Here is a 17376-nt window from a genome sequence, read left to right as displayed (position 1 = left end):
ATACTTCATCAGGTATTCGAATACTGCATCAGGTATTCGAAAACTTTATTCTCCGCAAGAACACTGTTTCATATTTTGCGCATAACTTGAGTTATAGTTGTCGGATTGATGTGATCTTGGTCTCGTTGAAAAAAAGCAAGATATACAACTTTTATGAAGAATACAAGATCCAAATCCATCATCTTAGATACGAAAAATTGTATGGAAGGAAGCAGCAAAATTAAGCAATACATTTTAGCTTCAAATGTGTTCTAACTTGCTTACAACCACTTTTTGTGAAAGATCTTGACTTGATAAATATGTTTTGAAGTTATAAAATATGTCACGAATCTTTTCCTTGGATTTTTCAAATTTCTTTCATGTATATAAAGATTATGATTATGCAATTTGAAAAACACGTTTACTTTTAAAAAAACTTTGAGCTCATGCAATACCATCTATCATATACCCTCACATATACTCTAAGTCATAAAGATATATTCTAAAAATAATTTTAGACTTAGCTTCATGTCTTGTGTCTTGGATCCTTACTTGAACTTGATGTGTTGACTTGTTGAATATGACAATGTTTGACACTTTGTTGGTTTTGATCATTTTTCACCATGGTTATGATATTGAGATTCTCTTAGAAGTTGTCCATGGTTAGTTGTCTTTGATCTTGGTGTTGCTCTTCTAATTATTCATTGTTGCTCTTTATCTAATGATCTTGTCACTTTGATATGACATTACTATTCTTGTGTGGCTACATCATACATCTTCAATATCCACATATGATTTATGCTTTTTGCTCTTGAACAAAGCTCTTCTCTTTTTGTTGTTGCCATTTTGTTATCATCAAAACATACCTTGTATCTACATGAACAGTAAAATTTTTAAAAATTTCACGCGTGCAAATTTGCTACCACCAATAAAGAATTTTGTTTGCATACATGACACATTTAGGTGATCAAAATGTCAATCTATTCTGAATAAAAACAGAATATGTGGCTAGGTGCATTAGGGAACATTGTTTCACCGCCTCTGGTCACTCACTGAGATACTTGATTAATGTTTCCTTGTTCTTACTTTTTTTCTTTTGAGCATAAGGAAGAACAGAGAAGCCAGAAATGCATTTTCATTATTTAACTTATCATATAGAAAATTTTAATTATAGACCAAATAGATTACTCTCAAAATTGTAAATTACTTGTATCTTTATGCAAATGCAGTAAATTATTTTTATGAAGATAATTTATGCAAATTATCTTCATAATTAGAAACTAATGTTTACTGCAAAAATTATCTTCATAAATTAAAACTTTCTGTATGATCAAATAAATAATGAAGATGCTTTTCCAGCTTCTTTGCTCTCCCCTATACCCCAAAAGAAGAAAAAATCAGAACAAGGAGGCAATAATCAATTCCTCATAGCATTTGATTATTGAATTTCAGAAAATGGATAAGACATACAAGTATTAAGATATGAGCACGGGCAGAAATATGATCCACATAATGATTACTTTGTTGATAAAGTTGGTAGATACCGAGTTGTCGAAAATATTTTCTATACATCCATTGCATGAACAACTCTGTACGACAACCAATGAAATTTAAGCAACTTCTTTGATGTTTGTACGAGGAGAGAAGAGAAAAATATTTTTTTAAAACAAGTGTATGTTTTGAATCGCAGTCGCACATATAACCGTGGTATAGAAAATGATCTTCGAGTTGCCACTATTTTCATGTATCTCAGTGGCGTGACCAGTGGTGATGAAGTAGTGTACCCTAATGCACCTAGTTCGCTATCCTATTTAACGAATTTGTATCATACTACCATCCTTTCTATTTTTTATTGAGAGCATATTGATATTTTGATTACTTAATTCACTAATATTAATAGCGAATTAAGAGGTTACCGGAAATGTGTCATGTCTGCAAAAGTAATTCACAAATAATGGTAGCGAATTTACACGTTTGACAATTTGAAAATTTTTACTCTTCACGTGATTGTTGGGCATTTTTTTTTTATAAAAAGTGATATTATGATCACTATTCCATTCATAAGAATGTTACGTCAAATTTGTCATCATTTGTAGTCTTGGTAAGGGCAGTGGCTACTTAGCGCCTAAGATGATGCCAAATGTTCAAAAATGAGGCAGTTTTGGCAAGTTTTGTGATGGCTCCATCCTTCACGGTTGACAACGGTCTCTACGGTGGGGGAGGATCCTCCGAGGATAATTAATGTAATAGGACTTTTTTTATTATTATTATTAGGTTTGATATTTGTATTTTTTTTTTTTTAGAATTGTGTCATTTTAAATTAAAAAAAGAAAAAAAAATGATGGAGAAAAAAGTGAATGACTTTTTTTCTCATTTAAAATAACAAAACTCTATATTTTTAAAAGGAGAAATATTTTCCTTTTTTTTATGTCAAAATTTTTTTGAGTCCTTTTTGTAGGAGCAATTGCATCATTCGGAAGCGATTAGATTAGTGCGGTTTAGATGTTGAGGATCATCATTGTTTACAATTATCTCTTGTAGCGCAGATCCGAGATGATGCTCCACAAACTAGAGTCTTTTGCGTCACAGTACGAACTCACGGACTGATCTCAGCGCTGCAGTATGTACAACCTCCTTGAAACTGGACTATGATAGATCTTCCAGGTTATGTCTCAAGGGAAAATGGGAAGTGTGTGGGCACTCTTTCACTTTCAGGGAGATCACCTTACCTCAGTCTCTGCAACCACCAAGTGAAGACTAGAGAGGCTGATGACTATAAGTGTAGAATATATATGGGTTCTAAGAAATTCTAACCCTAATCAAAATGTGTTTTATGTTTCTTGGGCTCTTAGACCCTATTGAGTTTTTGTGAAAGAGCAAAACCCAACACTTTTAAGCCAAGGGCCAATGATGGAGGAATTGTTTTATAAAAAAAGTTACAAAATACCTTTAAAGTGTAAATAAAAGTGATAGACAAAACAAATACGTGTTTGGTTCTCAATTTTTCCTCTTTAAAATGTAATCTCATTTTGAATCGTTGATAAAATTAGTGATCTTTCGTTATCTTATATGGGACATGCTATATACAAAAAAGAAAAGTGTTACAGAAAATAAATGTTACAACTGAGGGTTAAAGTGGTTTTTAGTGAGAGTAGATATGTCATCACTGGAAGAACCCGTAGCTATATTGTCTTTTTTCTTTTCTTTCAGCTAAAACTTTTTCGAAATCTAAATTCAATTTTTTGGGTGATAAAAGCGCGCGTAATTTAATTGTCGTTTATCACCCACGCATGTTTTTCTGGGCCAACAGGGACCCTGAAACGAGTAAAGATATTGATTGGGCCGTAAAAAAATAAAAAAACATGTCCAATTTCATCTGCATTTGCTGGTCTGTTGGAAGTAGGGATTGGGTTAGGCGGAAGTTTGTCTCGAAAAATTCAAATCAATGTCAAAAATTATGGGCATGGATCATTTTTTTTCCAATACTAAATGTTGATTTTGATGCTGTAGAGATTGATACAGATTTTATGTCTCTCTCAAAGGTAGTATTGGTGGCATCGAACCTAGGTCTTTCCACTACCTACTCAACTCACATACATCAACTGAGCTATCACCATTTGATATTATTATGAATAATATTATTTTATTTTATTTAAAATAAATAATATGATATAGGCTGGCTTGTAGGCTCATAGGCTTGTCATGTAAAAAAAAAGTCTATAATCTACTTCCTAAATAGATTTTTTTAAAAGTCCAAACCCATTTTATTTATCTATACATAATTGGTCAAACCTGACATGATACAAGCTAAGGTAGGTCGACCAGACTCATTTTCACCCCCAAATTGCAAGAGACCACAATATGTTAATAATATACCGATCTTCTCCGGTCGTATTCACTGTGAAGCCGATAAAGGCTTCCCATTCATAGAGCCATACCACCGACAGGGTTTAAGCATAGTCACAAGTACAGAACATGCAAATGTGTGTGTCTATATCATGAAAAAATTTAATTGCATGCCATGATTTTATTTGATTTGGGGTAGCTCCTCGTTCTTAATATTTATCATCCTTAATTGTATTGGGCCCGTTCTGTCATTATTAGCAGATAATATTTCGACTTCGGTACTTGTAACGAATCAATTGTGCTTAGTCATAACTGAAATATTAAAAGAAAGTAAATGTATGTTTGTGTTAATTTATTTAAAGAAAACAATTTCTTTTTTTAAAAAATAAAAAATAAAAAATTCTCTGACAATTTTTTTTAGGTGTATTAATACAAACACTGATTTAAAAAGGAAAATGTTTAGATTCCTAAGCCACATTACAAGAAGATCAACTGCGTAGAAGCAGAGAACAAATTATCACTGATGTCTAAATTCATGAAAAGTCCCGTGTGCTGTGTAATTGAGTTTACTTGCCCCTTTATTAAACAAATTAGTCAGATATTTTTATGTGACACAGAGTTGGAGTTCCAGATCAAACCACATGTGCTTTTGTAGGTAATAACTGCAATTTTTCTTTGGTGCATGTGCTTTTCATGAATTTAGAGAAGAGTGATAATTTGTTATGTGCTTCTAGTGAGTTGATCTTGTGGTGTCGGTCGCTGTTAGGTGGGTCTTTGAGTACGAATCTCAATATTAATAAGAGTCAGGGTACGTGAAAATTGTGGCAGAGATGGACTATATCTTAATCAAAGAAGTGTTTTCCTCCTACTCGCCGTTGGTTTTCTGTTATTCGGAACATCCAGTGGGTTTTGATGCTTCACTCATTCAGGACAGGAAAAGGAAATAGGTGTAAGGATCATCTAGCTAATTTTAGTTCCCTAACCTACACGGAGTTGGAGGATCCATGTTTCTTATTAGCTTGTGTTACACTCACTCTTCTTTGATTAAGGTTCTCATGCTATTTCCACTTCTTATTTGGTGGTGAAATTTGTTTGGTTGTTTGAATGTCCTTGCACGGTTTCATATATTTGGTACGAGAGAATCAAATTTTCTGCACACTCAAAAAAGGAGGGGATCTCGTTGCTTTCTTTTTTCTCTGTTTGAGTTTCACTTATAATCTTGTTTCTACAACATGATATAATCATTTTAGTACACATAAAAAAATTATTTTCACACGCACATATATATATGGAAAGAGTTATATTTATAAACTTTTTATTTACAAACTACACTATGTTTTCTCGGAAATACATATAGTGTAATTTGTAAAAATTTGTAAATAGATCCTTCCCATATATATATATAAAAGATTGCAAGGTAATTATTACTTACAGTGGATGGTTATATATATCTATTTTTTTAAAAGTAAAACTTAAACCTAGAAGCGAAACAAGTTTTTATTTTATTTTATTTTACTTGAGATTAAACATAAATTATTTAGTTTTAATAATTCATTGTTATTATAAAGATAATTTTACCGTCAACTAGTTGCAACTTAAGATTCGTTCTTTAAAATTTAGTAACCGAGACATTAATCTTTCATAGGGAAAAAATTATATTTTAATTCTTAAAGAATTACAAATGTTAAACACATTAATCCTTTTTTAAAATTATTATATTCGGTGCTTAAAGACAAATATAATTAATACTTGTAGTTTCTTAAGAGTTAAGATGAAACTTTTACTTTCTCATGAAGTCTTTAACCCCAGAACATTTAATACTCCCAATCATTTTTATCATGCTAACGCAGCAACACATAACATAATTAAATCATAATGTCAAACATTTTTACATTCACGTTAAATAATACTTATAGTGCAACTCAAAAAAGAGAAACATTATCTTATTGTCAGTATTGTGAAGATGAAGTCCACCTCGCATCAAAACTAGCTAAATTAAAAAGGGACAAAGTTTCGTGCTGTCGCTGCGAGATCTACAGAAACCCACATCGTTTCATTTATGCACCACCCAACCACCCTATCCATCTTATTCCCCTCAATTCATTTCACAAACACATCCATCTAAGTGATCCAGATTTTCTCCTTCTCCTCTAGCTAGCATGTATAACCCCATGATGAGAAGAAGAACAACACCCTTGCCAGCTCTAGTACCCATTCTCTCCGTGGTTTTGGTGCTACTGATCTTTACGGTAACACATTTTAGTAGCACCCCAAAAGAAACAAAACACCTCCATGTCAAAAAGCACATCCAAGTAGCTTCCTCTACATGCGAAGAAACACTCTATCCAGACCTTTGCGTCTCAACCTTGGCCTCATTCCCAGATCTTACCTCCAAATCTGTCCCACAAATTATCTGTTCCGCCATAAATCACACCATATACGAGGTAAGATTGTCATCCTCCAACTGCAGTGACTTACGAAAAAAGCTTCGAAATCTCAACCAACTTGAACAGAGAGCTCTTGATGACTGTCTCAATTTATTTGATGACACCATTGTGGAACTCAAAACAACCATTACTGCTCTCTCTCAAAGCACAATAGGCTCCAAGCGCTACCATGACTTGCAGACTCTGCTAAGTGGCGCAATGACCAACTTGTACACGTGTCTGGATGGTTTTGCTTACAGTAAAGGAAATGTGAGAAGCAGAATCGAAAACAAGTTATTTGAGATCTCCCATCACGTTAGTAACTCACTCGCCATGCTGAAGAAAGTCCCTGGAGTGAAGAAACCATCAAAGTCTGAGGCATTCCCCGAATATGGAAAGATGAAAGACCGTTTCCCATTGTGGGTTACCTCCAAAGAGAGAAAGCTACTACAAGCTTCTGTTAATGAGACCAAGTTTGATCTTGTTGTAGCCAAAGATGGCTCTGGCAACTTCACCACTATAGGGGAAGCACTGTCTTCAGCTCCAAACTCTAGCACAACTAGGCACGTTTACTACCTTAACCTTATCCGTCATGACTTTATTAATTAATTATTAATGTAGCCATTTATTTATTTATTGTCATTAGGTAAATATGGAGTTTAATTGTTAAGCATGCATTAATTAATAGTTACTTGTTAATTTTGTGTGATTGTAGGTTTGTGATACACATAAAAGCAGGAGCATACTTTGAGAATGTGGAGGTGATAAAGAAGAAGACCAATTTGATGTTAGTTGGAGATGGAATTGGAAAGACTGTTGTGAAGGCTAATAGAAATGTTGTGGATGGATGGACAACTTTCCAATCAGCTACTTTTGGTGCGTTTAATTCAAACTTTCTTCTTTTTAGTTCCTCCTACTACTTTTGCTCAGAATTTTATACTTATTCTTGAAAAATTAAAGTGAAAAAATAACCATGAAAACGAAAAACAGGCCCAAATTATTCTTTAGTGAATATACAAGACAAAAATAATAATGATTAGGAAAATTTAAACAAAAGGAAGAAGAAAAATTGCTAGATTTAGTTAAGTGAACTTAAAAGCACATATTCCACTTCCAATATTGAAACCTTTGTAGAAGAAACAGAGATCTGCATTTTCTGATGCTCTCTAATAATTCATTTTCATGTATCACAATCACGGGCCAATGTTGGTTGTCTGACAAAAGGCAAAAAGAAAAAGAAAATAAAAATGACTGCTTGTACGTAGATGTAGATAGATTCTTATCGGCATTTAAAAACATTAAATACTATACCTTTTTTTAATTTTTCTTGTCTCGAACACAACTTGGATTTGAATGTTAGAACTAAGAACTAGGTACATTGGGTTTCTTCCTTTTAAAATCTTATATAAGTTTCCACTTGGCCATGATTGAACACCGAAAGACATGGGTCTATGGGTCCATATAGGTTATCTTGTAGCTGTAAACACAAATTTGCCCTACCAATCAAGCAAACAAGGACGTATAGAGATCGAGATAGCCCACCAAAGAAAAGGAAAGTATAGAGAATACACAAAATATCGGGCAGAAGTAAATAGATTTTTGTCAACGATTTATTTTTGAAAGGCATAAGAAAGTAAAAGTACTGCTTTGGTTTTGCAAAACACGTTATGCTAGAGATCTGAAATTAAAAATGTGTTTACTAGATAGTTCAGTAGATTAACGCAATCCTTAGTAAAATAAATTTAAATATATCTAATGATTTAATTTCACTCCATAAAATTTAATGAATAATAATTTCCAGCTAATTTTATATTATGGGAGATATCAAAGTTGATACATAAACTAAAAATGAGATGGGGAAAAATTTATATAAATTATAAAGCACTCAAATGACTTTTTATTCAAATTTTGCGTCTGGTTATATGTTTCATTTGCTTATATTTAAGCAAACTAAATACACCCCAATGTTCCAAACCAATATGGCTTTATGCAAAGGGTTTTTCGTTTCTGCTGTGGCTCCAGATGAAAAAAGTTATAACAAACTTATTAACATTAAGATATGAAGTGGTATCCTGAAATAAAAAAAAATATCAATATATAAAATCGTAAATAAGTATTGCTGCAAAATTTTCCATTAACGAGAGAAGATCTATTAAAGCCTAATTATATGAACTGGATAACTTTTTTCTTGCAAATTGAAACCACCCGAAGACCTAGTACTAGCTTCTTTGGATTATTGTCCAAACTGTGTTTTGACTTAAATTAAGGAAAAATAACTCTCTTTTGTTAAATATGTTATTTATAGATAAAGTTTAGTATATACGCTTTAAAGTTAAACCAGTCTTATTAAAACCGGATCAGCTTCTGCCGGTTCAATTGGTTAACCTGGTAATCGGCCCATCAACCGGTCTGGTTGTGGCATTGGACTGAGCATGCGACCCGATATTGACTCGGTGATCCAGTGATAAATCGCGGTTCAATTGGTGAACCGGTACCACCATCACCAGTTGAATAAAATACACCATTTAATATATTTATTATATAACTATTAAGTTAAGAGAATTAATTCAAAAATTACATCCAATTATTGAGTTTATACAACATAGCAAATACCACTAAACTACATCAGGTTATTGTTTAGATGACACTATTTAAAATATTTATTATATAATAAAGTATAAAATATAAATATATATATGTATATCCGGTTCGACCGATTTAACCATTGACCCAGTGACCAGGTACCTCGGCCGGGTCAATGACCGGTCTGGTTCTAATAACATTGCTTTAAACTGCTGTTTGTGTTATATAAATGATAATATGTTGGAGATATATAAAATTATTAATATAGTCTTACCCACAAGATTAAATTTTTGGGTTAAATAAAGCCTTGGCATCATAAGTTTAATCATCACCGCCCCTAATTTAATTAATAATTAATTAATTTTTGTAAAATTTCTTAGCACAGGTAGGTGAGTCTGTATATTGTTCATCCTAAGTCCAGTAGACTCTAATGTGAAGTAACATATTAAATATATATAAAATTAGGGTCAGGATCATTTTACACCAGTGTAACTTACACTCTTAATCTTATCCGTTGATTCGATTTATATCTAAGGGCTCTAATTTTTTAGTAATATGAGCAATTGTATACAAGTGGATTAATGATTAAGATGAGTGTAAAACTTCTAACTCTTACACCAGTGTAAGAATATCCTATCACATAAAATTATTACTATAATCTCACCCACTAACTTAAGCTTTTGGATTGAATTAATTTTTTACATAATCATTGGACTTTCTGGATCTGATAAAAAATGAATAAGCAACACCACGCTGTATGGCTGTTCCCAGCTGCACGAGCATGATCCTAATTATATAACCAATTAGCACGTCCTATTAAATTAACATCGGGGTCTCGCACATCACGTGGGAAATCCAGAATAGGATCTAGGAAGAAGAATTAACATATCAATGATTTGCAAAATGTTATTAAAAGGTTAATCGATGGGACTTATGGGGTGGACAGCACCAACAAGAGAAACCCATCGAAATAATATTAGATGTGGGGTAAGAAGTTTGTTTTATATGTTTGTGCTTTGACACTCAGGAACAACATATTACAAACCCAATTTCGTTTTTCCTTGTAGTTGCCGACAACTCTAGTTTGAAAGACAAAGTAAAAGAACAGATGAGAATCTTAATAATTAGCGAAGTAGGACCTCAGCTTTGCGTTATCAAAATTTATTATTCTTCCCAGAAAGAGGACTTACCTTTTTTTAATTGGGTGATTGAAAGGGTCCACATTGCTCAAGCCCAATAAGGGAAATTCTGATTTGTATCCCTACTTATTATCAGTACAGTAGACCCACTTCATTAATTACTTCTTTGATGTTTTTTTATTTTATACTTCATTCTTTATTTTGCTCAGTAGTTAACACATTAAGGATATGAATTAAACTTAATTTACTCTCTTGGTTCATTGTTTTATATTGTCCTTCAAATTCTAATTAAGCGTTTGATGTTGCTTTCAGCTGTGGTAGGAGACAGGTTCATAGCGAAGGGTATAACCTTTGAGAACTCAGCAGGGCCAAGCAAACACCAAGCTGTGGCGGTGAGGAGTGGTGCTGATTTCTCAGCCTTCTACCAATGCAGCTTTGTTGCATACCAAGACACTCTCTATGTCCACTCTCTCCGTCAATTCTACCGTGAATGTGACATTTATGGAACCATAGACTTCATCTTTGGCAATGCTGCAGTGGTCTTTCAAAACTGCAACTTATACGCACGCAAGCCTAATGAAAACCAAAAGAACTTGTTCACTGCACAAGGCAGAGAAGACCCTAACCAAAACACTGGAATTTCTATCTTGAATTGCAAGGTTGCTGCTGCAGCTGATTTAATCCCAGTCAAATCTACGTTCAAGACTTACCTTGGTCGACCTTGGAAAAAGTATTCAAGAACTGTTTATCTCAAATCTTACATGGAAGATCTGATAGACCCTGCAGGGTGGTTGGAATGGAATGGAACGTTTGCATTGGATACACTTTATTATGGAGAGTACATGAATACGGGTCCTGGTTCGAATACAAGTGCCAGAGTAACGTGGCCAGGTTATAGGGTCATCAAAAATTCCACTGAGGCTAGCCAATTCACTGTTGGACAGTTCATACAAGGTAATGACTGGTTGAACTCCACCAACATTCCATTTTTCTCTGATCTTAGTTGAAGGGTTATGGTTGAAGCTGTAATTAGCTATATAACCAATACTCTCTTGGTATTTCCGTTATGTTTGACAACTACAAAATGTGCAATGTTCAAATGGACAGGGAAATATGTCACTGTTGTTTGCGACAAGCAATAATAAAAATAAAACAAGTTCTCTGTATCTCCATAGACTATATATGTTATGTAACGTATGTCATTTATGGGATATGAGAATCACGGAGTTTCCTCATAATTAATTATGAATGACAATGTATCTTTTGTGAGCAATTATACTTTATTATTTATTGTTTGAAGATTAACTCCCTGAATGGAAACATGCATTTTGGATAGCTAAAAATACGATCGAGTAATTAGACTCGCTAAGAATTAAACTAAAAATCAAGTATTTCCAAAGATGTTAGATGACATTAAACGACAAGGCCGTTCACCAAAAATCTCTTTTAAGTTCAGTGAATGAATGAAGAAAAAGTGCAGAACAAATTAAAGGGAAAAAGATTACACCATATATAATACAAATAGGGCGGAGTAATTTCTCTCTACTGTTGAGCTATAAAATTCAGGTTTTTTAAATTTAGTAGTTTAAATTTAATTGCTGTCTACGTAGTAAAGGGGTTGTTGATGCAGGGAATGGAAGTGTGTAATTAATGAGGAGGAAGAAACTGTTGAACATCCTCCCATGAAAATTTGGCAATTCAGCAGCAAAGAGAATGAAAATTACAGGAAGTCAACATGTTTTTAAAGCATGAAAATTTGAAAATGAAAATATTTTTTAAGAAATGAGAATAAAGAATGGAAACAGGAAACGTTTTGTAAAACCACGCCCTTATATCTCTTGCAAACAAAAAGGTTGTGTTTGGCAAAATAAAAAGGAATATTTACTTTAGGTTACTGAAATTGTTTAATAAATTAATGTTTTCATCTTTACATAATAAAAAATATATTTCTCAATTATTAATGTCTTATAATTGTAAAGTTTCAACTAAGTTATTAAATTTTAATTTTTTTTTCTCTAAGTAATAATGACTTAGCTTCAATGTCGTGGAATATTAATAAAATTAACCGAAACAAAGTAAACTTTAAAAATTGAACTTTTACATAAAAAAAAGAAGGGATAGTTATATTTAAAAAAAATAATAATTTTTTTTTTACAAACTATACAATATACTAGGGGTAATAGACTGTATGATGGAATATACACCTTAGTACGTAATATAATTTCTAAGAGTTTATAAATAAAAAATTTATAAATAATTTTTCCAAAAAAAAAAATATGAATCAAATTAAAAGTTGTTATAAAAGATTATAGGCCTAACATATCGGGCTAAAATCCCTCTATCAACTTTGAGATGGCAACATAACGGAGCATTGAGGCCCACACCAATTGCCATTATGATTCGGAAAATAAAGGGCCTCATTTAATAGTGTCCGGATATCACGGGACGTAGGGGTGTAAATAGGCCAGGCTGGTCCGGCCTGGCCTACATTGAGCCCAGCTCAGGCCCAGCCTTTTAGAAAAGTAGAGTAGACTTAGGCTTATAAAAAAGCTTTTTTAATAAATAGGCCATAGGCTAATTTTGTCAAGCCCGGCATACAGCCTTGTAGGCTGGCCTATTTAATTTATTAAAATAAAATAATAAAATAATATTTATTTTATGTGGCAAAGACACAAAGTACCAAATACCAATATCTCTTACTTTTTGTGCTATTTTATTTTATGAAAGGAAAACTTGTCTAATGTCTCCAAATTTTACATGTTGTTGCAGCTTAATACCATGGAGCAATGGGTACCTTGCTGGATTATGATGTTACTAATGATGATCTTTCAATAATACTCTTCTTTCCCTTGTCTTGATGGTGGTTTAAAGATTTTTAGATGAATGACATTCTCTTGTAGACTTTATTTCAGCATCCAGTAATTGTATTTTTCTTATTTTTCCCATTTCTTTGACTCTATTCCTCTATGATATACATTCTAGAGCTGAGGTATTATGTTGACTCTTTCTTGTTTGTCATTTTTTTCTTATGAGAAGTACTAGTGCATGCATGAATGGAACATTCTTTACTACAATTATTTTTTTTGCTTAGTATATATAGTGGGAGGCCTACAAGGCTTGTAGGCCATGTCGGGCTTTCTTATTTTTGAAAATGGGCCGGGCTTGACCTACAGATAAAGCCTTTAATAGGCCAGATAGGCTGAATTTTTTTTGACGTAGGCTTGGGCCAGGATGGCCAAAGCCCAGCCCAGCCTATTTACAACGTGTCGGGACGTAAATGAAGCCTGGTTAGTAGGCAGTGATGTATCCCCAGTCACCACAAATGGCACGGAACAACAAATCGGCGTACATAGGTAACGTTTCGGATATGTATTAGAATCAAATATAATATGTAATATATTTTATTTATATTTTAAAATTAACAAAATATGAGTGTTTAAAAAAATAATATACTTTACTTCCCATTCAGAACGATAGAACCAATAAAAAAAAATAGAAAAAATCTCCATCCCATTCTGGTCACACACCAAATGCTAATTAGACTTAGACCTTAATCTTTGAACGAAAATGACAATATTTCTAAATTCTAATATGTTATAGTTATATTACATACGTGTACAGACACTTATAATAATAGTGCCCGTGTCAATTGTGAGTCGCAATTATGGTGTTCATGGAGAGTCGTGTGGCGTGACAATTGCTCCTGAGAGTCTGAGACAGAGATATTTATTCATCTGCAAGTAGAAATAGACTCCAGCACTGCTCCTGATCCGTCTGTAACTACAACATACTACTTCTCATGAATATGGTAACTTATTCAATTGTGTACATCATAAATGACGAAATTCACCTAGGTGTAACTCTGTAACACCTACCGTGGGGCAAATCATGCCGCACATCAACTTGAAAACCAAGCCCTCGCTATTCAAGTTTAGTGGCTCACTAGTCGCTTACTAATTGCACACAACCTTAAGGTTATCGAAGGATGACAGAGGAAGGAATAGAATAGCAAATTAAATTTGTTAGTCTAAATTGCTTAGTGGATAAAGTAGGACTTTCTTTCAAACACATTAATGCTTTGGTGATTAGGGCAGGCAATGAGTCAACTAATTCATGTATGTCTAGTAGATCAAAACTGAACTATATATATAATGTTTTTGGCCATAACCTTGGCTTCTCTCTGGTAGCGTAGTCAATGCAATAATGGATTCTTTGCTCCTGCAGGAATAAAGTGACAAAAGTTAAATTCAAGAAAATTTCATAGTAGATGAGTCGTTTCTCATTAATGATAGGTGTCAAATTAAAGTATAGTGCTGTAAACAACTGAAACATCTTAACAGACGAATAAACTTGAAACTCGGCCTCACGTTAACTCAAATTATATTTGATTACTATCTATTTTCATTATTAAAAAAACAACAACTAAAAGTTGCACCCCTCCTTCTATCTGTATAGGAGATGGAAAGACGGCTACTTTTTGTTTTTCTTTTGGTCAAGAATTATAGCCTCATGACCAATATTCAATATGCTGTTTATCTCATAGCTTTCTTAGTTCATAATTTGATATTTTGGACTACAATGCACAGGTGAACTACACCAAAGCTCATGAGCTCTTGAGTTCAATGAGCCAAAGACAATCATTATACTAATTGAGTTTTTTTAATTTTAATCGGTTAGTTTTTTGCAACTTATGATGCGTAAAGTTGTAAAATTTAAATGTTAATATATATTGAATTCAATTACTTTTTTAGTTATTAATATCATTATTCTTAAAAAAATGATGATATTCATGAATAATAAATCAAATGTACGAAGGAAAAAATGTGTGTCATTTCAAATAACACACTTTATATTCTTTCACTCTCACAAAGAAGTGAGATCCATATCTTTAAAAAATTTCTCACTCATTTTCTCTCTCATGATTTATCTCTTTCTCTCGTTTAAAATGATATAACTTTTCGTGTATATGAAAATTCAAGTTTACTCTTTTAACAACAAAAAAACAAATTTTTTTAACTTACTGCCAACCCAATACGAAACATGTCATGTAGGCTTACGTTGGTATTATTTGCGGGGGATCAGATTCAGAACCAAAGGCAGAAATTTCTTTAGCTTATCCTTATAAGATCCAAGTCTATGTATGGGCCTCTATCCTGGTTCTTACAGCTTTTAGTGAATTTATCAGTGAACTTAAAAGGTGAGTGTCTTCTCCATGCTTGTTTTCACCACCTTTCTCCGACAGTTTTTCTGAGTTCAAGCATCGACCACTTGTTTTATTTGTTCACTGACAACAGTTGAGTTCGTGATTACTCTCTGCTTTGAGTTGTGGGCAAGAACTTCTCTCAGAAGTTACAAGAGAACTTCACCGAGCATCCATTCTAGCTAGATTTATTGGGCAAATAATTCATACTTAAACAAACAAATGTTTGTTTTAATTTATAAAACCAAAAAGATTAAAGTAATATAAAAAAAGGGAAAAGTTCGAAGAAAAAAATCCTATGGTATTACTTTGAATCACTTACATCTTATGCTTTTTTTCATCCACACCTCTGCTTAATACTGTTAGGAATTTAATTTAGTATACTTATTTTTTCCTTCTTAAAAAAAGAAAATAAAGTGATAACAAAAAAAGACCAAATATTATAAAAACTTAGAACATTTAATAAAAGATTAAAAGAAAAAATTGAAAAAAAATCAAATGTGTCTAAATAAAAAAATTATAATAAAGACAAAAAAAATAGAAGAAAAAATAAAGTCAAATATGTTAAAAATCACAATAGTGAAAGACAAGACTATATTTTAAAAAAATAAAATTATTCCAAATGAAAATTATATATTGAACACGAAAAATAGGAAACCAAATTAAGATAAAAAAGAAATCACAATATGAGTTTTCACTATATTTGGTTTTACTTTTTCGATTAATTTTTTTTCTTTGATCTATTTTATTCCTTTTTATTTAGATATGTTTGGGTTTTTTTCAATTTTTTATTTTTTTCACTTTTTGGTCTATTTTATTTTAATTTTCTTCTCTCTTTTTTTAGTCTTGTGCCACCCCATGTAATCATGTAATATAGATTTTGTCAAAAAAAAAAAGAGAAAGAATAAAATAGAGATATAAAAAAGACTAAACATATCTAAATAAAAAGAATAAAATAGACCAAGGATAAAAAAAAACAAATATACTGAGAATTCATAACTATGATTTTTTTTTGTTCTATTTTTTGTCGCAGTTTTTTCTTCTATTTTTTTGTATTTAGTATATATATTTTTCATTTAGAATATTTTTATTTTTATTTTTTCTGTCATTATTGTGAATTTCCACATTTTTTGTCTTTTTTTTGTCCTTATTATATTTTTTTTTTATTTAGACACATTTGATCTTTTATCTTTTAGTCTTTTATTAAGTTTTCGTAATATTTGGTCTTATTTTTTTTTATCACTTTATTTTCTTTTTTTAAGAAGAGTAAAGTAAATATATTTAATCAAATTTCTAACAATGATAAGTAGAGGATAGATGGAAAAAATTACAGGGAATTAAATTATTACAAAAAAATATATAAGAATATAAGTTATTCAAAACAATATTACAAGGAACTTTTTGAACCTTTCCCTATAAAAAATCATAATTGTCATCACAGACTTTTCATACCCCGAACCCGAATTCCCAATGTCACCCTGTTATGCAGAAGTAAGAATCACTTTCTGACCTGAAAATAAAGCACAACATTGGAACGAGGGAGGTAGGAGCTTTCTTCATAATTTTTTAGAATTATTAAAAGAGAAGAAGAAATATGTAGTCATCACAGTTTAAAATAATTATAGTACGTATATTGTTTGATTTATTTCAAAAAAATAAAAATAAATGACCTCGATTGGCCTTAACTAATTTAAGCCTATAAAGTTTTTTAAATCTATGAAGAATTTTTTTTTAAAATGGAAATGGTACTATCTTAATATTTAAATAATTTTTTTTTATTTTTCAGAAATAAAATAAAATAATATGAGTGGGCCTATAAAAAACCAAATACTGCTTGGGAAGTGTTGAACTTTTGAAGAGAGATATTTTAACTACTAAATTTTTTACTACTAATTTACTACCTATCTAATCACTATTAGATTAACATTTTCTCTTTTTTCATAAACTTTTTAAATTCTCTCTGCTTGATCCAATGGTGATATGATGAGTAGTAAGTTAGTAGTGAGAGTTTTTGGTAATTAGAATATCTCCACTCTTATTTTTTTTCAGTAACTTAAGATTGAAAAGGAAAGTAGCTAGATTAGACTAATCCCCCAACCAAAAAATTTTAACTTCTTGGAAGCTCAGCTGCCAACTGAGCTATCCTCGCAGTTGACCACCGGCTTTTTAATATCTGCTATTATGTGTTTGCACGGAGAACTAG

General features: G+C 32.0%; 1 protein-coding gene across 8 annotated transcripts; it reads left to right on the top strand.

Annotated features, from left to right (window-relative positions):
* Positions 1-6397: 6397 nt before the first annotated feature.
* On the top strand, positions 6398-10980 carry LOC133308803 (pectinesterase-like). 8 transcript variants are annotated; one of them, XM_061509514.1, is made up of 4 exons: positions 6398-6818; positions 6898-6908; positions 6967-7127; positions 10286-10980. In XM_061509514.1, exons 1-4 carry the CDS (start codon positions 6471-6473, stop codon positions 10978-10980), a joined length of 1215 nt encoding a protein of 404 aa, XP_061365498.1. In that variant the 5' UTR covers positions 6398-6470. The 8 variants fall into 8 exon arrangements, with proteins under 8 accessions (XP_061365498.1, XP_061365492.1, XP_061365497.1 ...); XM_061509508.1 differs by lacking the exon at positions 6898-6908 and having other exon boundaries at positions 6398-6791; positions 6923-7127; XM_061509513.1 differs by lacking the exon at positions 6898-6908 and having other exon boundaries at positions 6398-6799; positions 6946-7127.
* The last annotated feature ends 6396 nt before the right edge of the window (positions 10981-17376 follow it).

The sequence above is a fragment of the Gastrolobium bilobum genome, unplaced genomic scaffold, assembly GCF_033153095.1.
Source record: "Gastrolobium bilobum isolate Gb01-03AN ecotype WA unplaced genomic scaffold, APGP_CSIRO_Gbil_v1 utg15473, whole genome shotgun sequence".
NCBI lineage: Eukaryota > Viridiplantae > Streptophyta > Magnoliopsida > Fabales > Fabaceae > Gastrolobium > Gastrolobium bilobum.
This window is presented reverse-complemented; position numbering and strand designations above follow the sequence as displayed.